Source organism: Ascidiella aspersa, chromosome 9 (genome assembly GCF_963924565.1).
Source record: "Ascidiella aspersa chromosome 9, kaAscAspe10.2, whole genome shotgun sequence".
Classification (NCBI taxonomy): domain Eukaryota; kingdom Metazoa; phylum Chordata; class Ascidiacea; order Phlebobranchia; family Ascidiidae; genus Ascidiella; species Ascidiella aspersa.
Window position 1 is genome coordinate 19,070,864 of NC_139455.1, and position 27,852 is coordinate 19,098,715.

Genomic DNA, 27,852 nt, shown 5'->3' on the forward strand with positions numbered 1-27,852 from the left:
TATAGGGAAATACTTTCTATTGGTATTTCATGTGATAACTTACTTTTACACTCAGAATTTATTGTTGAATGTTCGATAAAATGAGCATTGAAACATTTTTGGATTGTTTGACCAAACTGCAGTTTTTTGAAACTTCAGATGGTAAGATTGGCAAAATGCTGTGATTTTTTATGTTTGTTTTTAAAGCATTATGTATCTGATAGGCATACATTTTTTTGCGAGTTGTTGTCGATGCAATGCCACATATTAGGGTTCCTCTCCGGGAATGTTTCGACGCAAATTCCCGGGATTTCCTGCGAATTAACAGTCCTGAATCCCGGGAAATTTTTTTTATAATCCCGGGTATTCGACAACCTGGCAAAACTTTAAAAATATTGCCATTTTTGACTAATATAAAGAAAAAAATAGTACCAACCATGTTAACGTCGTTGCCTGAGTTGTTTTATTTGCGCTTAACAGCGAAAAAACCTAATAAAATTTATTCTAACAAAAAAAATGCGTCATGCATGCGCATGCATGCACAAATAAGGGTCCTGACTCGAATTAGAGAAGGTCTGGCGCTCCTTCAGTTATGAACGTATAAATTAATAAAAAAAAACGGTTTTTAAATACCGCTTACCACAACGCAAATTATTTGGGATAGAATTATTTTGGGTTAGAATGGATGAGGGTGGGTCAAGCGTTATTATTAATAATAAACATAATAATACTTGACCCACCCTCACCCAAACGCTAACCCGCACCTTTACCCAAACAACATGCGTTGTGGTATGCAGTATTTCTTTCTTTTTTTTTTTTGCATAACTTTCCACGTACATAAGTGAAAGAACGCACATAAATGAACTTTATTAAATGTTTGGAGCTAAAATAAAAAAAAAATACAAACCTCAAAATGACATAATTTTATGTATAATTTTTTTGTCGGGACCTCGGGATTCCCGGGAAGTTTCATCTTTCAATCCCGTTTCCCGGGAGTGAAAAAATCCGGGAAAAAGAGGAACCCTACCACATATTACTGGTTGTCATATTTTATGGCATCCCTGAGGTTCAGATCCTAGAACAATCTAACCTTATATCAAAATTTAGGTGTGCTTACAAATTGCTTGACAAACGTCTGTGGTGTGCATCAGCCACAGTCCACAGAATATACACTGGCTGCTGTGCAACTATGCTGGGTTAAATCAATAAACATTTTTGTTGAGGTGGACCCCAGGTTGGGAATGACTGGTCTAAACCCCACTACTAATCTTTAATACAGTGGTTCTCAACCGTGATTCCCAACACTCTAGGGTAGGGTTGGGCATTTGACCAGTCAAATAAAATCCAGTCAATTGACCGGTCAAATACTCGTCAAATAGGTCAAATATTGGTCAAATACTATAAACACTATCATAATGCAATTGAAGTTAAAAATATACCTTGATTTTAACTTTAATTAAATATATATGAATGTTTTGGCTCAGGTACAATCGTTTGTAAAACAAAAACAATTTATTTTTTACTATCAATAAGAATTTTTGCAAAACCATGCCCATCTTATAGCAATACTGTAGCACTTACTGTAGTAATTTTTACCACTACTACAACCACCAAGTTTATTAACGAATTTAACAACAAGTAATGCATCAGGTAAAAAAGTATTATTACTCCTTGTCACAACTTTTGTCACTATCTCATCACCAGGATTCACTAAAGACAAGGGATTTGGTTCTTCTAAATTTCTAAGTAGCCTAAGATTGTGGTATACCCCAACTAGTGTTTCCTTTTATGACAAACGCGATTCATCATATACGTGCATTTATTCTAAAGTTCTAAACAAAATAAATCTACTTTACCTTTATAAACACTTTGTTATTACCACAGAACATGTGTTTGCATCAGGTAAACCCTACAGTTTTATATTTGAATTCTTTAAAAAAGTTACAATCAAGATTATTAACAACTCAAATCACAAAACAACTCTTAAAAAATTGACACTATTTGAATCTAATATTAGTATTTGACCGGTTAAATAAACTGCGGTCAATTGACCGTATTTGACCGAAACACTGCTTTAATAGATACTGTAATGTTATTAGGTTCGTAAAATATAATACTTCTATTTTCTTTATTTCTTGTAGAAATTGTTGAAGTTACTGCATCCTCAGAATTTATTGAGTCTCCTATGTTTGATTTGGAATTTAATGAGACAATAAACTCTACATTTTTCAAGTTGGTGAAGTTCGCAAAAGCCTTACAAGATAAACTCTCAGATGAGGTAAGTATTTTGCCTCCTAGTTTTTTTAAATAGCGTCCAAATAGTGTTAGAAATAATGAAAAACACTTGATTGAATTGAAAACACTCGATTAACTTGTGTTGAACAATAACAAGTTGGAATGATAAAAATAAGTCCTGGATTCTATACATTTCAATCTAAAAGTATGTAAACCAAAATAGATTTAAGTGTCATTTTTTGTGTCATTTTAAAGTGCCTGTAGTCGGCATTTAAAATTGTTTTTCACATGTTTTATAATTTAATTAGTATCAGTAAAAATTATCAGTAGTAATTTTGAAACTTGTTTCTTTTAAACTATTCCTACCATGAATTATTCTGTTAAACTGTGTCATAGTAAACTTATGTTGTGATTTTAGACCTGTTGTGATTTTAATTTTCTTAAACATACACTTGATAGAGTTTGTTGGGAGTCCTCAGTAAAAAAGATTTGAATGTGAAAAGAATCCAGATCTGGGTTTACTACTGTTTAAATGAAGGCCTTGCCAAAGCTGCGGATTTTCATGAAAAGCAACGTGCACTTACAGCGGCCCAGTTTTTTATTGTTTTGTTAAAAGAACAAGGTTAACATGTTTTTTTTTTGCAAATTTTGGCTTTTGCTTGTCTACTTAACTATACATAAATATTTTGCATGTTTAAAATACAGAAATAATTGTTTTCACATTAAATTACATTAAAGGTCTTATACATTGTATTTTCAATTCAAGTTTAAAACAAAACAAAAAATATTGCTAGGTACAAGTGTTCCACTGAAAAAATCTTATAATTTTACATTTTATAAAACAAACTAATTTATCATGAAAAGGCTTTACAGTTTACTTCTTGTATTTAAAAATATCGACAATTTCTTTACTATTTTAGCTGCTTACACCGAATGTGTTTTTAAGGAGGTGAGGCCTACATGCTGTTTCACGAAATTTTGTTTCAAAAGTCCATTGCCATAATGAAACTTGCTGCAGAAGCTAACAAAATTTCTGACAAAGGCAACAAAAGGAGCAAACAGCCTTCTAGACAAAGAAGATCTCAGGTTAAACATTTGTTTGCTACGATTTTTTTAGCATTATATATATGTGTCAAGGTCCAACTGATAAAATGTCATCGCAGATCTGAAATCACGAGTCTCACTTTGAAGATATTTTTTTCAAGTTTCCGGTAAATTACAAAAAAGGCAGCACTAAAATAAGAAAAATCGCTTTTTTTTTTATTCTTCCTGTTTTTGTTTGAAAAGGTGTGTTTTTTTTGCACTGTCATATCACCCAGACATTAGCCTTTTAACTTTATAGTAACCTCCTTTTAATGCTCAAATGTTTTTAATATATAGTCATTACTTTCAATTTCTAACTTATTACACTTGATTGTACTGCAAAATAAATGACGTGACTTAACACAATATTCAGCTTGCAAATATTATGATCACACATTTATATTTAGCAAAGCTGCATTAAGTTTTTTACCCATGCATTAATTTTAGAATACCGTAAAGCTTCCAGAAATGAAATGAACAATATCCACACTAGGAAAGAAATTTACATTTAAAACTATCAGGATATACACTTGCCCAAGTGGGAAACCCATGGGGAAAAGTTCCTAAATGTCCAGCTATTATAACCTGAACTTGTTTAGTTAAAATATTTTTTTTAACCATGTGTCATGCCTGGATAAATTATATGACACTCCTATGCTGGGATTGCTTACAATAGACCCTTTTTTAGTTAAGTAAATAGGTTGAATACAGGCTGTAGAGTTAGACACATTTGGTCTGACGTCGACAGGGGCAGATTTTTTAAACAGCCTTTGATAAATATTATTGGTTTGAGACATGGCTAATAATCCTGGCCACTTAACGTGTCTGCAGATTACTTCATCACAGCACCAAGATGAGGATGATGACGGAGTAACAGTTGAACTTTCTACAAACGAATGTGTTTCACTTGTCAGCCAACTCACTGAAGTTTTGCAAGATTTCTGCTACTTTGTTGAAGTTTTCTCTTTTAAAAATCGTGCCATGCCTTTGAAAGTAGCGGTCGAGGTATTGTAGATTGTTGGATCTAACTGAAAACTAAAGCTATTTATTTTCAGCTTAATTAATATTTAAAAAAAAACAATCAATTTATATAATAGTCCATTTAAATACCGTAATTTAATTTTGCAAAATAGAATTAGTAAATGACTGATTGCTGTTTTTATTATTTTCAGGGTCTTGTTGAGATAACAAAATGCTTTGGTGAAATGGCATTTACATCTTTAGATCGGTAAGTTGACTTGTTTTGTTTTCAATCATCCACTATTAGAATTTTTGTTAGTTTTGCGGACCATACTGGCAAATAGATGTTTAAAAAATTTTCTTTTAGTATTAACTCCAAAAGTATGTTTTTTTAATTTAGTTGAACTTAATTTTTATAATAATTTAAAATTTAAACATCCTTTCATATTTTAGAGACATTAGTGAAAATGCACTTCCCAACCAAGCTGCATACAAAGCATTACAACTGATTATAGAAAAAAGTCCAGGAAAGGTAATGCTTTATAAAACACCAACATAGAAAATTGGTAAAACTACGTTTATTTACAATTAGGGCAGCTTATGTGCATATTGTAGATATATATTATTCTGTATGCACTTTTGCTATGTAATAAAACCAAAGGTCTAAATATTATTCAGATGTCTCTTCTGGTTTTCGAACTTCTAATGACAACTATAACCATGAAGTATGCTGTGAGTCCCTCTAGCGGTGGCTCAATACCAAGAAAGTTTGTGCGTCAGGCCGAGGCCACTTTGGTTCTGGTCAACACAGTGTACAACAGAAACAAGGACCAAGTGGAAAAATCTGTCACTGTTTTACTACAGAATCTTATTTCTCAAGTAAATACTACTTTACAATTTCATTTTAAACAAATCAGCAGTTGGAACATGTTTTATAAAAAAAAAGTGTTGTATTTTCAATATATATATTTATAGTCATATGTCTTTTTTGTGAAGTAATGTTAAGCTTGGAAATTTTATATTATCTACAGCAAGTTTTGTATTAACTGTTTTTGTTTAGTAATTTCGCTAGAGGTTAAACGATGAATGCTATTTTTTCGCTGTATAATGGCAAGTTAAAAAACATAAGGTCTGATTTTTTTTCATCATAGGATTGGTTTCTATGTGTAGCTGTCAATTAAACTTTTTAGAATCAAATTTATAGCATGCCATATCTCTGTATTATTAGTGATACTGTGGTTAGAAATCTCTCTGAATTAAAATAAATTACCGTTTTTTTTATTATAAATCTTTTTATGTTTGTAAGTCTAAAACATTTTTAACACAGTTTACTCTCTTAAGTGTCCTGAAAGGTCAGAGTTCAGACACCACATGGCTACTAATGTCTCAACACTTCTCTACAAACTGAGTACAAAATCAATTGCAGAGTTTGTTATGTGGATGGCAAGGCTACTAAAGCATTCCAGGGTATTTTTTATTGCTATTTTATCGTTATTACTCTCGCTATGTTTACAGATTTTGCATTTTCTGTTAGATTGGTTATCGTATAGCTGGACTGTTTGTCATTGGCCAGTTGCTACTTAAACCAGAACGAACATTTACTCCAGAAGAAGAAGTGACTGAAGAACTAAAGTCAAGTATTACACACAAACACATGTTACAGGTAAGCAATGTGATTTTTTACTGTAGATTAGTTTCAATAGATCTGTTTACCAATATATTCAAGAGACCTCTAGTTTCAACTGTGTTTCTTTCTATTTTTCAATTATCTCTCAAATAAGTATGATAATCCTATGTATCTATCAACCATTAATTTGTTGGTATAAAATAAAAATAACTAGTATAAAATTGATTAAAAATACAAAATAGTAATATAGAGTTGCATCATAACAATAAAAAATCCTAAATTAAAAAAAATTCAACCATGTTGAACAGTTTTTAGCCAGATCCATCAATATATATTTTTTTAAACTTCATGCCTAATAGCAGTGGTTTCCAACAAAGGGTCCCTATGGGTATGTAAAAATGTTTCAGTTGTCTGTGAGTGCAATTGAAATCAGATGTTTATTTCAAGTTGGAAAACAGTTATTTAATGCATCAATTTATGTTCAGGCATTGGTTTTCTATTACAACAATGCGTCTTTTTTTATAATAAGTCCGAGTCTAAAAAATTATTGGGAACCGCTGCCTTAAGAGGCTTAAAAAAATCAAAAATCTTTGTAAATAGCCGTATTTCACAAATTCTAAATAGGATAACCGGGTGACACAATATAAAGACAAATTGTATTGATTCTCGACAAGCTTTCGCGAAACCGAGCTTCTTCAGGCCAAAGGACAAAAAAAAATTGATATAGTGCCACCTGCTTACAATTAACAAAACAACTTATTTGTCTGTATACTTAGTATGTGATAGAGGCCCACACTGACCCAGCACCGACAGTTCGTGCAAGAGCTCTTGCCGTGCTTGCTGATGTTATGCAGAAGCAAGTTGTGTCGATGGAAGTGTTTGATGGACTGTTGCAGCATCTTGAATTAACAGGATCATTCAGCAACACTTCATCTGGAAGGTATTTAAAAACCTTCTCTAGGTTTAAAGTTGTGCCTTTGTTCACCTTATTTGAAAACTCACAACAAGTTTCTAGTTTCTTTTTTGTTTGTATTTTGTTGCTGTTGTAGGATTTTTTTGTTTAAATTATCTAACTCAGTTTTAGGAATGTTTAATCCTTTACATTTATTTCTATAACGTTACATGACATTTTGGATGAAAAGTCTTACGATCCGATCCAATTGACACCATTAGTACTCTCAAATATGCAATATACATATATTTAAACGTTCAAAGGCATTTTTAATCAGGGTATCGGACTAAACTTTGGTTTAAGTGTTAAAAAGTTTAATGACTTCCATTCTTTACCTACTATTTTTTAAAAAATTTACCTTACAAGTAAAAAATCGCCCGTTATATCACAAATCAAATTTCTAGATTAATTTAATATCTGATCGGTAGCTATTCCACCTTAGTATAAGACGATTCCCTATATCAGTGCTTACTTATTTGTTTTTGTTCACCCCTAGCATCTATCTCCAGATTTCATTTCACCCTTTTTTGATATTACCGGACATCTCCACTCAGTTTATGGACTTTATTTCTTTTTAGACAAATTACTGCCACACCTTCAGCGTGCCAATCTAGAAGAAACTTGTTCAGTGACACAAATTGTATGTTATCGTTTTGTATCTACTTTTAAATCGGTGTTCCTTAACTTTTTGACTGCATACAACCTATTGGTATTTTAATGTTGCAGCGACCACTTGTTTTTTCAAACATTTTGCTCAAGTTTACGTATGTTTATTAAAACCAAAAAATAACTTTAATTTAGACTAAAGCGCTGGCAGGGGCGTATCCAGAATATATCTTAGGTAGTAATTTTATAATTTTATACTTGCAGTACTTTTCCTGAACTCCACTTAAATAAAGCTGCTCACATTCCAACTGAAAAGCCTTTGCATAATATTAATTAATTATTAGTGGTACACTTACAACAACGATTTTGTTTACCCTAATAACCGCTTTACTGTATGTAATTTACTTTTTATCTGGTATGAATGCATAGTCTAAATTTGGATACTATAGCTTGTGGTCTATATGTTAACGATTAAATATTGTCAAACACAAATCCTTTCAATTTAGCGATTTCCGTTTCACTTCTGCCTCTTCTGACTCCGAGATGTTCCGAAGAAAAGGTGGCGGTTCGCCGAGGCGCCGTTCAAGCGCTTGAAATCTCAATGTGCAAGGGCTTCATCGCTGCCACCAAGGAAGCGCTAGAGATCATGAAAAACAGATGCCGGGACCCGTTGCTCAGTGTCAGAAAGCTTGCAATACAAAGCACTACAACCATATTGATGGTGAGTTAACTGATTAAAATTTGGGAAAAAAGGATGAATTAGTTCATAATTTTATCCACCGCGTTGGATTTCAACCTTTTTCTGGCCGCGTACCACTTAGTGCAGGGTTTCTTAAACTTTTTTATGTGCACTAGAGTCGGCATGGATTTTTTAGAGATGACGTCATAAGTTGGCGCAATTACAGAAGTACACTTCAGTTTAAAAACCCCTTATCTAGTGGCTTTTTGCAGTCGCTATTCAAAACTAAACTTTTCCCTAAGAAAAACAGCAACTGTAACTTTGTGAATATACGGAGAGAGTATATAACCCTTTCAAAATTTAAAATCTTTATTTTGATGAAAACAATATATGCACTATCCACTAGACTAGATTGTTTAGAAGGCAGTAAATATGTAGTAAAACAAAAAACACACAGAGCGCATTGTAATATTAAAAACTGCACACCTAAAGTTATACCTCGCTTGCGAGAAGGACAATCCAAATTCCTTCCTCAAAAATAAGACATAAGACCCTTTTTGCCTACCACATGAAATACAACACACAAAATTTTTCTTTTTGGATATTTTAGAAATTAAAAAAATCTTTAAAAAAACTTAGTCCTTTGTGCAGGATTCGATTCTTATTGACAAATGCATCCTGTATTTATTTTAAGGCCTTTCCCGAATTAACCGACGTTCAAGTGACTTGGATGGATTGCCTGTTGCCGTCAATTGGAGATGTTGAAACTTCAATGCAGGAAAAGTGCATTCAGGTTTCTATACTTAGTTTCTTACACAGGAAAATATGGTTGAGAGTAGAGGTCTCTTTTGCATGATACTAATACTACCATTTTAAACCTACCGAGTACCTACACTCTAGTAAAGTTAGTTTTTTTGTTGCAACAGACAACATACTGTATTTGCATTCTGATTTTATTACAACAAATCTGGTAAAATAACAGATATAGTTATTGGATCTTTCTAATAGTAATGGAGTAGCTTGCATTTCTGTCAGTTTTACTACAAAATTTATTTTAATTTTATATTATCACAAATGTAACTAAAGTTTTGTTCCAATCGTTAAATAAGTTTATCGTATCTAAACATCCCAGCTTACAGAAGACATCATTTTAAACGGTATCCTAGCAACAGGCGAAAAAGAAACTCTGGCTTGGAATTTGCTCAAATATCTCACAACTGAAGTTGGCGACAATTCAAGGTAAAATTGACTGAAAAAAGCATTACAGTATAAATTTATGTCAAATCGTTGTTTGGAATTGTGTAACTGTTTGGTATTGACATTCAGGTAAATTTGATGAGGTTATAAGTTGCAATAATCTACAGTCTTTCAAAAGCTATTTCATCTGTATTATTTTAGTATAGTTTCTGCTTTATTGATGTATTTTACTGAGCTATTTTTGAAAAAGTAAAACACGTCGTTAGAAAGAGGATTTTCTTCACAGCCACCTAATATATAAACAACAAAGAATTAGTTTCATCATAATATAAAACTTTTGTTTTGTTTAGGATTTATCTTCAAAAAATCATCAAGCAATGGAATGTCCAAAATAAACTGACCAAGCAAATTGCCCAAAAAATCGGAAGCTACTTGACGGATAACACTCGAAGTGGTAAGGTCCTGTAGGTTTTACTGAAATAAATGTTCAGTAATTGCTATCCCAATTTTGATTAAAAGTAATTAAACCACCACCATCTGTCCAAAATGTTGTGCTTCTAGGTTTACACAGACTTACATTGTCGTTTTAAGATATTTTCTTTATTACCTTAAACCGTTAAGTAGGTCGTAAAACTTTTTTTTTTGTGAAATTTTTTAAAATAAGTGTCGTGTTCAAAAAATGTAAGCAAGACAGCAAGCATAAATCTTGAATGTACAGTTGTACACCATTCATTAGAAAACCGTTAATAATTAGACATTTGCCTATGGCCTTGCCGTATATTGAGGAAAATTGCCAACTTATACTAGTACTGTTTTGTAGGTAGTTTGCCTCGAATATTTTTGATGTTCTTTGTGTTCAGCAATCGAACACTCCATTTTAGTGTTAACCGTAATAAGATTGTCTGGTTGTTCTCGTTCACGAACGCAATTTATATATATTAATTTTGTTATACCACTAATATATGTTTTCGTTTAGCCTGCGCTTGGATGCTGATTAGAATGTTCACCCTTTATGTCGGTGATCCCTCTACTGCCGATCTGGTGTCCCGCCACTGGAGGCAGCAAATCACTCCAAACAAGTTCATTGCACTTCAAGTATGTTTTGTTTTAATAAAAAGTTAAGGTTTTTCTAGCATGGCCATGTCAACCCTACCGTACAATAAAAACAGGCTTTTGTTACACACACTAGCCTAAGTCGGCAAACATTATGCCTGTTATAGCAAATATACTTTACCTAGAAAAACAGTTCCCAGTTATTTTCAAATCTTCTTCACTAGATCACAATTTAAAAAGTTATTGTTTTGATCGACAAAGCTTTGTTTACATTTTTTTATTCTAGTAATTCGAGTAAAGTTGTAAAAAGTTCAACAAACAGCCTTTCTTGCAATTTAGTAATATACTTCTGCGGTACCTACAATAAATATCTGCGGCACCTACAATCGCGCAATGGGTATTATGGCTGAACACTAATGGATTCAATCCGATACTGAAGTCTTTATCAGTGTACAGGAATTTATTAATAACACCATGAATTACTTAAGTGAATTCATATCGTAACTCTAAAATACAAAACAATGTTATTAACACAGAAACAACATCAGTCTAAGACTCTTAGTTAAACATCATTGCCAAACACTAAAAATGACTAACAAGGTGAGCTCCCACCGCGACAAAGTAGTTATACCAAGCGTCGTATCGTAAGGACAACTACAATGCAAAGCCACCCTGTGCTCAGTGACCTAAACCGTTTGACCACAATTAAAAAAACGCTTGCACAAATAGAAGTCATAAAGCACTTACACCAAAATTGCGCATTGTTAGCAATGTCAATATCGTCATATTTTTTAACTTCAAATAAATCATCTGCCTCTTTTTCTAATTCAATTTACTTCTGTTTTGGTTTCAGATGGACGCCGTCGCCAGTGTGGGACAGGTTGCCAAGTATATGGCCGACGAACAACGAGACGAAATATTAGGTGCGTTAAGTTACTGTACACTGTGCATGCCAGTCCTTCATTTATTTGCTGCCATTTATTTGTTCTTGATGTCGTCAAATGTTTGGACGATTGCTTTATAGTGCAACGTTTTTAAACCAAATGTATATATGAATTTGAATTTAAATTAGAAATTCTCCTTTGCTTATATAATTGATTTTTGTTTGCTTAAAAAAGTTGAAATATACCTCGTATTGCTGTAAGAACTAAAATTTATTTTGCAGATTACCTTAAAAGGACTGTATCCACTCACCACGCCTCATTTCAATTGATGGGAATGTATTTTGAGGCAATACAAAGGATACTCGACAGTCAACACGAGGGACGACTTCAAGCACAGGTCTCAACAATATCTGGTTTCATATAAAGTGCAACCTCGAAAGTCTCAAAAAACTTTAGCACATTGATATAGTGCTTACGGTTTAGGCAAGAAAAAGCTAACTTACGTTTAAAACTAAACATTGTATATAAACGTAAGAAAATGCAAAAACATTTTTTTAATTGTGAAACTGTGCTTTCGGCAAAAACAATTTTACAATTAAATCAATGTCTGACATTATACTTATACATTGTTTTTAACTTTAAACTCAGTACTGGTCGACAAATAAACAACAAATAATTAAAATGTAATAAAATTGGACCTAAATTAAATCTATAAATCAAAAAGTAGGAAGTAATAATCTACTACAATATTTGTCTGAACTGAAAGTTGCCTATTTAATATAATCAATAAATTTCCTTCAGAACCGTTTAAATGTCATCGTGACCCGATTAATTAAAATTATTTTAAGGTAAAATTAATTTTGTAAAATTTTCAGTATGTAGTATTGCCTTGACCCAAGGCCTAGAGGGATTGTGGATATACTCGACTTGGTAAAGCATTTAATGCGGCGCATTTATTCGTGAAAATGTTATTTTTCAGAAACCAATGGACGACTGGTGCGCCCAGCTGTTGCACAATAGTGACGTGTGGCTGTCTGACGTCATACTCACGTCATCGCAGACGCACTTCAACGAGCCGCTGCTGGTCAACCACCTCTACATAGTGGGCGAGAGTGCCCAGAGATCGCCCAAAAACGTCCCAAAGCGACTCATCCTTTCGATTCAGGCACTTCTCACTAATCCAGACAACAGCGAACCAGACGGTATGCTACAGCTGTACGCACTATGGTTATACCAGTGTTGTAAACAAATCAATTTAAAATGACCCAGTCACAGTCAAATTATTTGTGAAATAAACAAAAGTCTCAGTCAAGTTATTTGTGAAATAACTTTAGTCCACATCAAGTCTTTTTGAATAAATAATAAGTCAAGCCCCACTGTCCCAGTTAAGTCATTATTAGAGAAAGTCAATTCCAAGTCCTTGGCATAAAAAATAAACGGTAAACTATTAAAATTAGTAAACTCGTTCGATTATGAGCAACAAATCTTCTAAAAATACCAGGAACGCGACGTATAGCAAGCAAATTGTTTTTTACTAAATTTTATAAAAAAAGCATAGTGAAAACACTTCATTTCAACCCACGTCATTTGTCCAAAAAATTCAAGTCTAGTCATTTTGCCCAAAAGAGTTCACAGTGACTTAAGGAATTATCCAAACAATTTTCAGGGTTGCCACTAAAGTCTTTAAGACTGTTAATGTCCTTGATTGTCTATGAATTCATTTGCATTTTGAAAAGACAATTAAACCCTGTTTTTCCTAAATTATTTTAGTAGTCTTTAAATTGTTTTCATGTGCAGCTAAAGTTATGTGTTTAGAAAGGTACATTAAAAATCAAAATTTTAAACTCTAATTGATGCCAGGCACTCCTAATTCGAATTATGTTTAAAACACGTCAAGTGATCCAAATTTAGAGCTGGAAATAACCTATAAATTTTCTTTGAAAATGTTTATGAACGGAATATACGTAATAAGAATGTGTGGCGGCCTTGATTTTCTGATCTTTTTATTTCTTCTCACCGCAGCCCACCTGAATGTTCTAAATTGTCTATGAATTCATTTGCATTTTAAACAGTAAATAAAACACTATTTTTTCCAAAAATTATTCAGTAGTCTTCAAATTGATTTTATTTGCAGCGATTTTATTTGTGTTTAGAAAGTTCCATTGTAAATCTAATTTTAAAATCTATTTTAAATTGTGTTGACCAATGCACTACTACTAATACTGTTGTTTTTCAAATTATGTTCAAAACATGTCGAATGGTCCAACTTTATGTCGTTAAGAACCAATAAACTTGATTTGAAAAGCCATTAAATGGAAATTTGCTTCATAAAAATGTGTGGCGATCTTAATTTTTCGAACCTTCAATTTCTTCTCACCGCAGCCCATCAGACCTTCTCACAGCCGTTGTCCCAGTTCCGCGACTCGGGAATTCCCCCGGCCGTTCGGGCCCACACGATCCTAAACCTGGGCCGGGCCTGCTTCCAGAACGAGGCCTTGGCCAAGAGGGTGGTGCCGGCCATGGCGCGTGAGCTGGAAACGTGCCAGGACGAGGCCGTACGTAACAATGTGCTCATTGTCCTCACCGACTTGTGCGTCATTCAAACTCAACTCGTCGATCAGTGAGTGGAGTGTCTTTTTTTATTTTGTTGTTGCGTGGGGTTGTGTTAGCCAAGTATAGTGATTTTTGGGAGTACAATATATTATATAAACTTTCCTGCTGGGCATCATAATAATCTAAAATAAGTTCCCCTGATAAACATTTTTGTTTCAGAACGTTTCGGCGACCAAAACACAGTGATAAAAACAAATCTTTTTTAAATCACTCAAATTCCAGTCAAGTCATTTTTGAAATAACTTAAGTCCAAGTCAAGTCTTTTTCAAAAAATAAAAAGTTATGCTCAATCCAAACCATCAGTTTCCCAACACAAGTTCCAGTCAAGTTAATAGTAGTCGTCTCTAAGACAATCACTAATATAAAAATAAACGATTAGCGATTAAAATTGTAAACTCGTTCAACTGAAAAATAACAAAATAACAACATATTGTAATCTAATCATTATACGTACAAAACTTGAGATAGATAGCTCAATTTTATATAACAAAATGTTGAATAAAAACACACTTTCTTCAACCCAAGTCATATGGTCCAGTGACTAAAGTTCAAGTTGATTAATTTTTCCAAAGTACTTACATCAAGTCATTTTACCAAAACGGCTTAAGTCAAGGCACATTTATTTCAACACTGCCTATGCAAGTCGCCTTTTTTAAGGTGGATGACACCGAAAGCTCGTACATACAATGCATGAAAATAACCCAGGCAAAAATCAAAAAAGACGCGCCTAACCACACGATAAAACACGCTCCGTGACAGAAAATAACGGCGGCCTTTAATTTTTTAGCCGCTTTGAGGCTGTGTTACTACGATGTATTAAGTTGTATAAATTTCGTTTTTTACCACTTGCACCGTCACACCGTATTATTTTATTTTTATCCAGGCATCTTTCCGCGATGGCGACTTGCCTTGCTGATGAGTCGCCCATTATACGAAAGCATGGCGTCATGATGATTAGCAGCTTGTTAAAGGTAAAGTCAGCAGGGTTTAACTTAAAAATATTATGAAATTTACAACTTATCGAAAGCAACTTCAATGCGCAAGATAAGCTACTGAATATAACTATTAACTGACAGATATTTTGCCGATAAAAAAATCCGAAAATTTGGTTTTAAGGCCGATTTCGCCAATTAGACTCGTTAGTCGTTACGCTTTAAATTAAGTTCGATTTTCGAGTCGTTACGAACGATCCTACAAAGCAAGTCTTAACTAGGACAAATAAACTGACCAAAAAAGTTCTGAGCCGATAAACAAAACAATTATTTTAAATATGCTGTTGCTACCAGGCATAGTCTACTAAAAATAAGTTCTTCTGGTATATATTTGTCTGTCAAACGTTTCGGCTTGTCCAAAACGATTGTTTTAATTCCAAATAAAATATGATGATGCGCGCAGAAAGAGTACATCAAGTTGAGTTAGGAAAAAACTTTATTCAGAAACAAAAAATCTGGACGAAAAAAAAACGCAATTATTTTAATTCCGAATAAAATATGATGATGCGTGCAGAAAGAGTACATCAAATGGCGCGGAACACTCCTCTTCAAGTTCCTCTTCGCCTGCTGCGACAAGAATCCCAAAATCCGTTCCCTGGCTCGCTACTGCCTCCTGGAGCAACATCTGCGCGGACCCGGAGTGGCCGGAGACCTCTTCTTCCGAAACTTTGTGGCCTGCATCTTCTACTTTAACGCCTACAACGAGCACAATCTACACCAGTTCGCCAAGAGCGATAGGTATGCGATGCGGAAGGAATTTTTTAGGAGATCCGCTTTTGTAGTTTGTGAGCCCCCGTTAGGGGTTTTAAAACAAGTTGGTTTCAAATAACTTGGCCCAAGCCATAAGTCGTTTGTACAATAACGATAGGTATGTAATGCGGCAGTATTTTTTTAAGATTTGCTTTTATGTTTTGTGAGCCAGTTCAAGTCAAGTCGTTTTCTCAATAACTTAAGTCTGGTCCGTATTAAGAAGTAGTAAATCAAGTCGAAGAAACGAGTCATCCCACTTTGTTCCAGTGCTATGGCCAAAATTACAAAATAATAACTTCAAAAAATCTTTGGCAACTTAGAGAGAAGCGCCTGATTAACCTCTCGGGCGAGAAGAACGTTGACAGAAGAATGGAGATCTATCGCTTCCTCCTGGACAACTTCGAGGATGAACACAGGATTAACCTCACCGGGAAGCTTTGCTCCGATATCCTCGGTAAATTTTCGGTTTTATTCTATCTCGGTCATCTGTGACAGGTGTAACTTACCTATGTTTGATTGCGATCGACTGAAGTATTTTTTTAGAGACTCTCGATCGACTTGTGCCGTAAAAAGTCACAAGAACACTTAATAAACACTTTAAGCGTTAATTGCATTTAATTTTTAACGTCAAGGAACGCTTTATTAGGCTTGTCGAGACAACAATTATCGACCGGTCGATCGGGTACTTAATGTTCTTTTGAGCTGCAATTCCCTGAGTGTAATTATGAACGGTTGGTTTATGTTGCAAAGTCACAGATAGCAGTTAAGAGGTCCGGATTTTGTCTTATTAGGACAACTAGTATTTTCTTTTTAAATTAGTAAAAAGTTTAAGTCATTGATTTTCTTATGTTCGTTCCTTTTTAGCCGATATTTACTATAAAATATTATATAGCGTCTTTTTACAAATCGATAAAATTTTGTAATTTTTTAACTTTCAAAGCTGTTTATTTTTATTTTTATGGCTGACTAATTTAAAACTTAATGTTTGATTTACTGTGTTCATCATCATGCAAAGTAAATATGCAACAAAAAGTTTTATCAGGGTGGTCCAAACCCAGGCCCACATGTGGCCCACATCATTGTTCGTGGCCCGCGGAGCACTGTTGAATTATTGTAATACCTTACGTTAAAGATTTAATCAAACAAATATAAGTTGCAAACGAATTGCTAGCATGTTCGAAGAGTTTGGTTATGATTACGTTTTGCGAATTTGGATATAGAGGGTGGCAAGAAGGCCAAATATTATATATTCGTTAGGCAGACTTCGTGGAAGGCGCATGTGCGTCCTAGTGTACTCCTAAAATGACTGTTTTGCGAACTTATATGTTATATTTGCGTTTTTCCCGCAACACGCAAATGTTTTCCGTCTTTTTAATATGAACTTAACATAGAAAGTACGACTCTATCTAAATTACTTTTTTTGTCATTTTAAACTTGTGCACGAAAAAACATATCGTTCTGGAATAAAACCCAAGTCCTGGAAAGCTTTTATACAGGTTTTATGTGTGCCCTGACTCTTTCGAATCAAGGTAAAACATTTTTTGTGGAATCGAATACGTCAATTTAGCGATAGCGTAGATGCAACCTCTCCGACTTAAATTTTAACTAGATAAACGATGCACGGTTCGTTTAGCCCGCGAACGTTTTACATATTTTCAACCTTACAGTTATGGGGTCAATGTCTCTCACAACCCGTTAGCTTGAAACATCTCGTGTATCAGAAACTTTTTTTCGCGCTTTGCGCGCACACGATTTTTACGAGTCATTTTCAATTATATTGCCTATTTGCGCACAACTTGGGATGATATGTCTTTTGGCGTTACTTTTTCACGAAATTTTGTGACGTCATTTTGGAAGATTTTATGCCCCGATCAGACGAAAATCGTTGATACGCCCTGTCGCCTCTGCACGCATGCAGTCTATCATATATGGGGCCCGTGAAGAATATTAACAAAATAAAGTGGCCCGCGATGCTGTCAACCTTGGACCACCCTGGTTTTATAATGAAATATACATTTTAACTGAATGAAATTGGATTTTAAAATTAATACAATAAACAATTTACCGAATTTTAGTTTAAAAAAAATGGTTATAGCTTTCGCTTGGCAAAAACATAAACAATCGGTTATCGTTATTAATCCCCAAAAAGTAATGTAGACCGATATCTAGCTTTTTCCTTTTACGCTATATCAGCTATAGTAGTACGTGTAACCACCGATGGGCATCCTATTTTGTTGCAGATGGATTTGTTGAATGCTCTATTCCCCTCAACGACAAAACCCGCCACATTCTCACCGATTCCCTTGCCATCCTTTGCTGTAAGGTGAGAAAAAATACATCGCTTGTAAATTGAAGGTCACAACATGCAGCAACACTACGCTTTTCTTGAAGAAACCAATGCTAACTGTGTGGAAATGTACTTTTTGTTAAATTTTAGACCAAATCGCCGTAACATGATTCAGAATTAGGCCAATGTGGAATAGTATAGATTTGTATGTTCATTTAAATTTGTCATGATCACAATTTACCTTATTTTTACTTATAATGACACTCTCTACTTTGTTTCTTTAAAAGTAGGTCTACTGTTTTTTCTAATTTTACTATTAAAATTGTTATTATCAGCTAAGCTCTTTATCCTAAAACCGCCGAAAAATAACTGAATTAAAAAATAAAAACTTAGTTTAACGGTGCTTAATTCAAAGAAATATTCCCTATAAACAGGAAATTCGCCTCAAGTCGCTCAAAAATAAGGATTCGGAACAAGAAGAAGACGAAATAGTGGGAACTCAAGCGGAACAGAACGCCATCAAGCAGAAATTTAAGCAGAAAATCATTTCGCAGGTAAGTTTATAAACAATTACGATTTTTACCAATATTCCAATAAACTTTGAAACACAATACACGTTTTTTTTTAATTTCAATAAAAATATGACAGCTATAATATTCGATAAAATCGACATTTCGCAGTTTACAGACCTTTGAAAAATGTCGGTTTTATCTAATGTAGATTTAAAGTAATTAAATCAAACCTTCATTAACTTTTGGAAATGTTTTGAGGAAAAAATTATCTTTACTTTGTTTTCAGGTTGTAAAACGAAATCTGATTGAGAATATTGTTCCGATTGTTATCGCTCTGAAGAATCAGCTTACTGAAAAGAAAAGTCCCTTGGTTTACAACGTCATGGTGTATCTCAAAGTAGGTGTCAACAGTGTTTAAAAAAAAACAGGTGTTGTTAACAGTGTTTAAAAAGTTTTGGGCAAAAAAATTTGGGTTGGTACTGATACCCTGGCCTTAGCTTCGGCATCTGTGCGATAGTATCGCTGGTGCGGATCTGATACATGATTGATATTGAAAACTAATGGATCCGATCCGATACTGAAGTCTTTATCAGTGTACACGTACAGGAATTTATTAAAACACGCGAAGGCTTAAACAAGTGGATTCCTTAATTCGAATGAATCAATACAAAACAATGTTAATAAAACAGAGACAGAATCAGGAAGTTAAACATCATTGCCAAACACTTACAAGTAACTAACAACATGAGCTCCTACCGCGACAAGGTAGTAACACCAACTGCCGTAAGGACAACTACAATGTCAAGGCACCATGTGCTCAGTGACCTTTGACCGCAAGTCATAGAATGACCACACAATTAAATAGGTCATAAAGTACTTAAATAAACACGCGGTTTAGCAAGCTCACTGTTAATCTTAACAAACTCACTGTTATTTTTTTTCTTAAAAAAGTGAATCGCAACGATTAGAAAGATTAACGAACACTCGGCAATACATGGCAAACGCAAGAATAGAAACATAACAGTTCGTCCCAACACCAACTCATTTACTGAGTTGGTGTGACACGCACAATAGGGCCGTCAGTACAGCAATGTACCTTGGCTCCCCCGTATACCATCACAGCAACCGATCAACCTCAAGTTGACAGGACGAAAAGTAAGAACCCGATGATATGTTGACGAACTCATCTGTTGCTCGACGACCACCGTACTTATCATCTGGGCGAAGCATCCAACCATTGGATAGATTTCCTTTTACCTTCTTGCATTCTTTACACGCGTTGAAGTAATATCGATTCCGCTCATCATTGGCGAGATGTGGACATTCACCACAGTCTTCGTACTGCGCTGCATCTGTGATTTTACTGATTACACGCACAACTCGTTTAGTGTGTTCTTTACTAGGTTCGCTGACCTTAGGAGCCGCTCTTACTGGGCACGACGATCTGGCCAAATTGCCAGGGCTTCTCCATGTCTTCCGATCATGGAAGTGATTGTCACCAGGGTTGTGTCTCCTCGGGATAACACCAACACAGTAGTGACCACTAGACGACATAAACAGTTCAACGTCTTTGTTGAACATTGTTGCTCGACCACGAGCAAGATCAAGTACAGCACCTGCTTTCTGGAGTGACGACCTGCTAAGTAACAGAGGCAAGTCGTTCTTGGCGACAGAAACGTCAATGCTGCACAATTTTCCACCAACACAAGCAGGAATTAGGGCTTGGGATTTGGAAATGACTCTCTTTCCGTCACCAAATTTAAAAACTGTACGCGAAGGAGTGATTTTAACGTCACGTTTAAACTTAAAATGTAAATTACGTAAATAATTTCGCAGCCACCGTTCACCACAGACAGTTTTCGAACAAGCAGTGTCTATAACTGCCGACTTGTAGGTTTCAGCTGCGCAACTGTTGGTAACACTTGAAAATAGCACAATGTTGACTTCATCGTCTGAAACATCATTAGAAGAAATAGACGTATTACAACTTTTGTGAGGACATTTTGCCGCCCAATGCATTTTAGAATCACATATGACGCATCTAGATATTTTCCCAAACTTATCAATAGGATTGAACTTTCTTTTATCAAAACCTTTTCGATGTCTTGGATTACTGGCTACGTAAGATTCTTCTTTGACGTCAATATATTGTGACAGTTTATCAGAAATTGGGCTTTCAGTAAATATGCGTTTTAGAGCAGACTTCATGGATTCAAACCTAAGATCACTTGCAAATGTCAAAGCCAATTGTCGTTCTTTAGAAGTTAAATTTGCGCCATCCAACAGTTTAAAAGAAAGAATTGTATCTGGCAATTCCATTTCGTGAAACGTCATCTTATGCGATAAATGTTCAAACTCTAGAATGTAGTCAATCATCGTTATATCAGTACTTTTATCAAACCTTGTAAACTTCGTGTATGTAGAGTACGCATCATCTACAGATTCCGTCTTGAACGCTGCATCGAGTTTTCCAATCAACGTGGACATTCCACTCTCTGCGTGTAGTTCCTCGCGCGTTAATTGCGAAACAGCCTTTTCCGCTTTCGAGTTGCCCTCTAGGCTCTCCAACAAAACAATAATTGCCTGTTCTTTCTTGACGACGCCCGTGACAAGCTGCCACATTTGTACCTTGCTTTTCCATGCAGAATAAAGCAAGTCGTCTTTAAACTTTGGTGGAGATCTCTTTGCACTTGTTGCCATTTTTCGTGTTTACAACTGGTTTCCTGTAACCATCCTCTGCTACCATGAAAACTAATGGATCCGATCCGATACTGAAGTCTTTATCAGTGTACACGTACAGGAATTTATTAAAACATGCGAAGGCTTAAACAAGTGGATTCCTTAATTCGAATGAATCAATACAAAACAATGTTAATAAAACAGAGACAGAATCAGGAAGTTAAACATCATTGCCAAACACTTACAAGTAACTAACAACATGAGCTCCTACCGCGACAAGGTAGTAACACCAACTGCCGTAAGGACAACTACAATGTCAAGGCACCATGTGCTCAGTGACCTTTGACCGCAAGTCATAGAATGACCACACAATTAAATAGGTCATAAAGTACTTAAATAAACACGCGGTTTAGCAAGCTCACTGTTAATCTTAACAGATATCTTGCACTTGTACGGTTGTCGGTTGTTATTCGTTACGGACGAGTGTTAAATGCGACCGTGAGCCAGACTGGCGGATTAAGCAAATATTGGTTGTTATACCTACTAGACTCAATTTGTTATCAGCAAGAAAATATGTTGAACACATAAGACTGAAGTCAAATTATATTGTTCAATCGCTTGTGAATCAAAGGATATTAAACAACCTACCCCACTTAAAAGTTAAAAAGTGTTTTTTAGTGTAACATGCTGGTGCCTATCTGATACCTACTGGTTATAATTATTATCAGCATTTCATCCGCTTCAAGTGAGTTCTGGAAGCTTTACCTGGAAGACGGGTTTGGTTATTAGCATAGGTTTACAACGAAAAAATATGCTCATTTTGTTTAATCTATTAGGGTATGTTGGTCTAAACCAGAGGTGTCAACACGCGACACACGTGCCAAATGTGGAACGCGACCTAATAGAAATTGGTCGCAAGCCCCGTTGGTAACTTCTTCATTGGCGGGCGTAATTTGTCCCGTTCTAGGATAGAACACTTTTTTGCCAAATATATTGATTTGGGTACGTAATACCAAGCATTGGGCATCTCTATAGTTATTTTAATGCGATAAATTATTTTTTGCCAGAAGAGCTTACATAGTGTTCGCGCTAAATTACTGTTAAATTTCCTAGGAAGTGACTTTGGAATACAAGGAAGAGGTTCAGCAAATATTGGCGGCCGACCGCCAGTTGGCGTGCGAGATCGAGTTCGACCTGAAGAGATTTGAGAGAGAAGAAGAGGAAAAAAGGCGAGAAGAGGCGAGTAGTAAATTGCATGTAACTCCATAGTTTTTTTTTAATGTAGATTGCTTTGTAGCGAGTTAAAAAAAATTGTTTTGTTTAACGTTTCACGGGGTTTTCTTACTTTATTTCAATTTTTTTTCAAAAGTTTTCCAAAACTAGCACTAGGGTTAAAAAGCCTAATGCCGCGTTAACACCGACAATGCAATATCTCCATTTATAGAAATATATTATTAATAATAAACACTGTTAAATGAGACTCTGAGATGTATTTCAAAGGGTTTGTAGTTTTGACACGGCTACTAAGAGTCCGAACTTAAGGTATATATAAGGTGAATTTATAATACAACTTGTTTCTCTCTAAAGGAAAATGCCCAATCTGCTGCAAGATTGGCCCAAAGACCTGTTCTACAGTCAGGTAATTGACAGTTTAGCTTTACAAGGTTGCCACAAAGTCTTCGGATCGTTGAAAGTCTTTAATTGTCTTTGAATTGATTTGCGTATTAAAAAGTCAAACCCTTGTTTTTCCAAAAGTCTATAAATAGTCCTTGAATTGATTTTGTTTACTTTAGGTTAAGTGATGCGAAATTGCCGTTAAAAGGATATTTTTCTTTTTGTTGACCGTAGCATTTGTACTGGTTTGTTTTCGAAAAATTTTACATTTAGAAAAACGTTAAGCGATCCTTTTTTAGGGCTTTGTAAGGCTATACATTTTTCTCTTGAATGTCTTAAACATCTGTGTGGCAACCCTGCTTTATTGTTTTAAAATTATTGCTTTCTTTAAGTATATCAGTGGCTCTTTACATGTGCTTACAATATTAATATTATACATTACATTGTTTCTTAATTCATATAATTCCTCTTTACAACAGTCGCCGCCCCATCCGCCTCCAGAAGTCGTCCAAGCACGCCCTCTAGCGGCCGAAAATCCCTGCCGAGGACTCCGCAAGGTGGCTTTGTCACACCGGCCACCACGCGTCGCAAGTACGAATCGTTATCGTTATTCTTCCTCACTTTAAAGCAGTTATCGTGGCAGAATCCGATATATTTATTTTACTGGATATAGTGTTAAGTTGCGTTACTTTTTTTATGGAACATAGTCAGATGCAGTTCCACCATATTTTTGCTGCACTGCCGGATATTTTTGTTTTTTGATTTATTGCATGTAACGTTTGTTTTACTCGGGGTTATAGGTTTTTCAATAAACATACCAAAGCAAAATATTCATTAAAATGGACATTTCGATGTTTACAAATTTCGACAAATAGCTCATGCGATCATCAGTGTAAAAATTCAAGCTAGTCAAAACAGTTTTTTTAAATCACTATTTTATGACGTCATTATTCATTAACGTCAGACGGAAAATGCGAGAATTCTTTAAGTTGAATTTATGGAACGCCCCTGCTTTGGTATTTTGAAATTCCTAAAAAAATTAGTGTACTGTGTTCCAGGAGTAAAAATTGTTTGACCTAATTATTTTCAAAACTTTACCAGGAGCCGCCCAATGAACATCCAGGCCATCCTCAATTCCGTTCGCAAAGCGGCGCCCTCAGCCGAAAAACAGCCTAATGCCGTCACCAGTCCATCTCACCTTTCAACCCCGGCGCAGCAGACCGTGACCACAAGAGCGGCTTCGACTCCAGGTATACACAACTGGTCGTAGTTTCGTTAAATAACACTCTTGTAAAATTGTTGTTTGGTCTTGTGATTTTTTTTTTGTCGTGCTTTTGGACTTCCACTGTTTTTGTTGCAATTTTTAAGTTTGTTATAACTGGAGGAAAACAACTTTTGCAACCACTTTCAATTGTAAAACGAAAACAAACAATTTCCAAAACGAAAATAAACACATTTCAGTTCGTTTTTTCTCAATAACTGCTGCTAGTGATTTTAAACTGTGTGCCGCGACATACTAGTGTGCCTCAATATATTCTCCGGTGTGTCGCCGAGAGTTTTGTTTTTTTTAAATTGGCCTACTTGTATCAAGCATGTGGGATTGTGGGGTGCCTAAATGTACAATTGTTAATTAGAAATGTTTATAAAAACTAGTTTTCGGTCAGTAGATGCGAACAGTCATCCCTGTCTGTTTGGCCATGTCCTAATAAAACTGTCGAGTGCAAGAGCGAAAATAACTACTTTCGTTACAACTGAGTCAATTGAAAGCTGTTTTCGGTTTATAAGTGACGTAATACTCCCGCTGTGAAATGATGCAAACAACTAACAATGGTTGGAAACCGCGTTTTCGTTACAATAAAAAAAATGCCGGAAGCATATCACTTACACGAAACCCGCAGCACAACAATCAATCCACGTTTTACAATTGTCGTATTAATCAACGCAACTGTGCAATATACACACACGTTATACGGAAATGAAATCATGTCGATCTGTTGTACACCAAACCAGTGCGTTGCCTTTTTCCCCAATCACCTACGCTTATTTGTTGTGTAGCGTTTGCCTATATTATAATATATATATTCTCGACAACCACGTACCCAGGAAAAAGCAAACGTTCGACCAACTTGAAAATATTGCTGCATCGCTCCGCCGGGCAGCGTATAACAATCAACGTTTATATTGCAACAGGTTTTTTATCACCTTTAGTCTTGGAGAATGATTAGCAAAAGTCTGCCTCCCGTGTTAAACGACCGCTATCAGACAGACCGTGTCGAATGGCGTCTGGCACGGGCTCGGTTTATTTGCCCTTTTACCCCTAATTTCGTTTTCGCTCAACGGGAAATTCCAGTACGCGCTATTGTGCTTACCAGTTCACTATTGAGCGACTAAAACAAAGCTCCTGGCCACCATAGCACCGTTACAAATTTGCCATGAAACGAATCACCGTTTAATATTAGGTCATTTGTATCTATTGTAAACTGGTTGGGCAACCCTTGAAAATCGAATTTTGTGATAAAGATTGTAACTAATTATTCAAGATTTGTGTTGGGTCAGTATTTCGCCCGGCTTGGCAGCTCCAGCGAAATGAATTAAATTATTGCTATACGCCAAAAAGTTTGTACACATTATAATTATCATTCTTTTCGCTTAAAAGAACAAGTAAAAATGTACATTGTATAATTTTTTTCGAAAGTTTTTACCATTCTGTGGGGTTGGTACCTGTTACAATACTTTACGTTTTGTTTCTACAGCATAATAATATACAAACAAAATATATGTTGTCGGTTGAAATATGTATTTTTTCCGACTAACGCCGCTGTAAATGAAACTGTAATAAAGCCTGAAACTGTAGGTAGAGGGTGTGGGACGTTCAGGGGTCATTGGTCTGGCATCGGCCGTTTTGGTGTCGACATTTGGGCGCCATAATTTTAAATGCGCCATTAGGGCGCCGCTGATTTTTTTTACTCTGTTATGGCTATTAGTGGGTAACGGGTGGGGTTAGGAAATGGGTTAGGGTTATAATTATTAGGGGAGCTAGTGGTGTACTTAGAGGCGAGGTCTGGGGTTAGGTAAAGTGTTGTATAGTCGTGATTCTGTTTTATGTGGTACTACGACTGTTAGGTATAAGTACTATATTTTGGTCTTATTATCCTGAACTGTGTTGTATTCCGACGTTGAGGTTGTTCTTATTTTGCTCTTATGGCAGGAGTCCGTTCTACCATACTACTAGGTTGGGTTAGGCCAGGCCAGGTTGACGTTCTTTCAACAAACCAAAATATAAGAGGCACAGTAAACGTTCCATCGAATTCCACAACTGTTTAAAAAAGACTTAACCCTATTTCTTGCCCCCTAACGCAGCCACGGTGACCGATCCTGACATAACGTTCGCCAGGGACATCAGCCTGATCAGCGTCGCACCCCAAAGCGGCAAGGAGAACAACCCGCCCAGGCAACTACATGAAGTCAACGCTGTGCTGCTTTCCCACCCTGAGAAGTAGGTGTTGATAACGTTTTATTATAAATTTTTTTAATTTTTTTTTTTTTTTTTTTAATTTTAAGGTTATAGATATTTGTTTAGATAAACAGGAGTTATTGCATTATTGTTCTGTCCAGCTAAAATTCTGTCTGTTCTTCATATATAAAATTCAACTGTAAAATTAAATCGTATATTAACGTCGGGAATCCAAGTCAACTTCAGGTATGCGAAATTGCAACACATACTGCACATAAAAACTAAGTAACGTCACGTAGCGTTTACCGAGGCAGATACAGGACACTTACGACGTGGTAATTTTTCAGATTAGGCTGGGTTTTTTTTGCCTGTAGGCCAATAGACCTGCGTAACCCGTTATTTGACATGTGAAAACTGGCTTTAGTCTATACGAACATTTCCATGGCCTTCCAATTTAGCAACCAATTTAGTAAGGGTTTCCCACGTAAAAATTTAATTAATTATAAAGGCTAAACGCGATGTCATGTTTTGGCACGATTGCATGCCTTTCTCATGTTGCAATACGCAACAGTGTTTGTGGTTTACTCTACTCGAACCAACGACCGTAGTAGTAATAGTAGTGCAATTTCAATAAGCTAAGTTGATCCCCTGTAGATGCCTTGTTTAGATAATCCCGCCTTTTTCCATTTTGTCTTGTTCTTTCTAACCTATATTTTGTACCCACCTTTGACAATATTCAACCGATTTAACGCAGCTTTTATTTCCCCTGTTTCGGGTCGAAAGCGTCCTTTTAAAAAAAATGAATCCGGATACGTTTGAAAGGGTCCCGATCTGGCGCTTGCTCCGTTTATTTGCCGGGCTGTGGCTGGTACAGCACACATTGGAAACGAAACTGGTGCTTTTAAACACATAGCGCTCACCAGGCGTCGTGCTCCACCGTGATCATAATATTGGCTGTTGGTGTGTTTTTAACGTTTTGTCCTTGCTAGACCTGCCGTAGCTCCTATACGTGCAAATAAATACTTGGGTTCAACTTTCGTTTTTTTCCGATTTTTACTTTCGCTTCATTTATTTTATGACGTCACAGATCCCCTCCGCCCCCCACCTGGAACGTGACGTCACCGGCTCCGGCGTCGACCCGAAGATCGAGCACGCGCCTCTCAAAGTCGAAAGCCTAATTTTTTAGTAAAACCTTTTTATAAATACCTCCATCTTTCCGTTTAAGTTATATTATTATTTCGAACTCTATAAGCTACATTTATTGTGAATTCCAAGCGTCAAAGTTGCGTAAAGTGAATTTTTTTAGCTTTTTACAACCAACCCATCTTAACGCACATCTTCATTCGGTTCCAGGGTAATTGCGTTAAATGCAAAGCATATTCGACCAACAAATTAATTGCACCAAACTTCGAACCCCTGCTTTTTTTGCGCAATACCTAAATGCGTTTTTTGGGTCGAGATTTAAAAGCCAACTTGTATATGTTTTTTCTATTAGGAAAAGTTTACTTACTAGGTAAATGTGAAACTTGTTTTCTTTTGTATAATTTGTAGTAATAATCACGTTCCATTTTTTCTCTTTCCACTATATTTCTTTCGCTCAGTTGCAAAATTCCCATCGTGCTTTGTGGTGATCTGTTAAAAAAATAATGAATAAACGAGTTTTTTCATTTAAGAAAAAAAATTCACCGCTACAAAA

The 27,852-nt window shown here is 35.5% G+C and overlaps 1 protein-coding gene across 1 annotated transcript; it reads left to right on the forward strand.

Moving 5' to 3' along the window:
• On the forward strand, positions 1–27,731 carry LOC146133438 (condensin-2 complex subunit D3-L-like). Its single transcript, XM_083397751.1, has 33 exons — positions 1–141; positions 2,121–2,257; positions 2,674–2,836; positions 3,161–3,300; positions 4,129–4,302; positions 4,470–4,525; positions 4,711–4,789; positions 4,936–5,136; positions 5,599–5,724; positions 5,792–5,920; positions 6,661–6,824; positions 7,415–7,476; positions 7,949–8,163; positions 8,816–8,914; positions 9,254–9,360; positions 9,669–9,772; positions 10,295–10,413; positions 11,225–11,294; positions 11,537–11,652; positions 12,235–12,440; positions 13,591–13,875; positions 14,752–14,839; positions 15,375–15,598; positions 15,931–16,064; positions 17,851–17,933; positions 18,332–18,451; positions 18,696–18,806; positions 22,202–22,327; positions 22,676–22,727; positions 23,182–23,293; positions 23,804–23,952; positions 26,063–26,198; positions 27,244–27,731. The coding sequence occupies exons 1-33, from the start codon at positions 69–71 to the stop codon at positions 27,332–27,334; spliced, it is 4,251 nt and encodes a 1,416-aa protein (XP_083253877.1). The 5' UTR covers positions 1–68; the 3' UTR covers positions 27,335–27,731.
• The last annotated feature ends 121 nt before the right edge of the window (positions 27,732–27,852 follow it).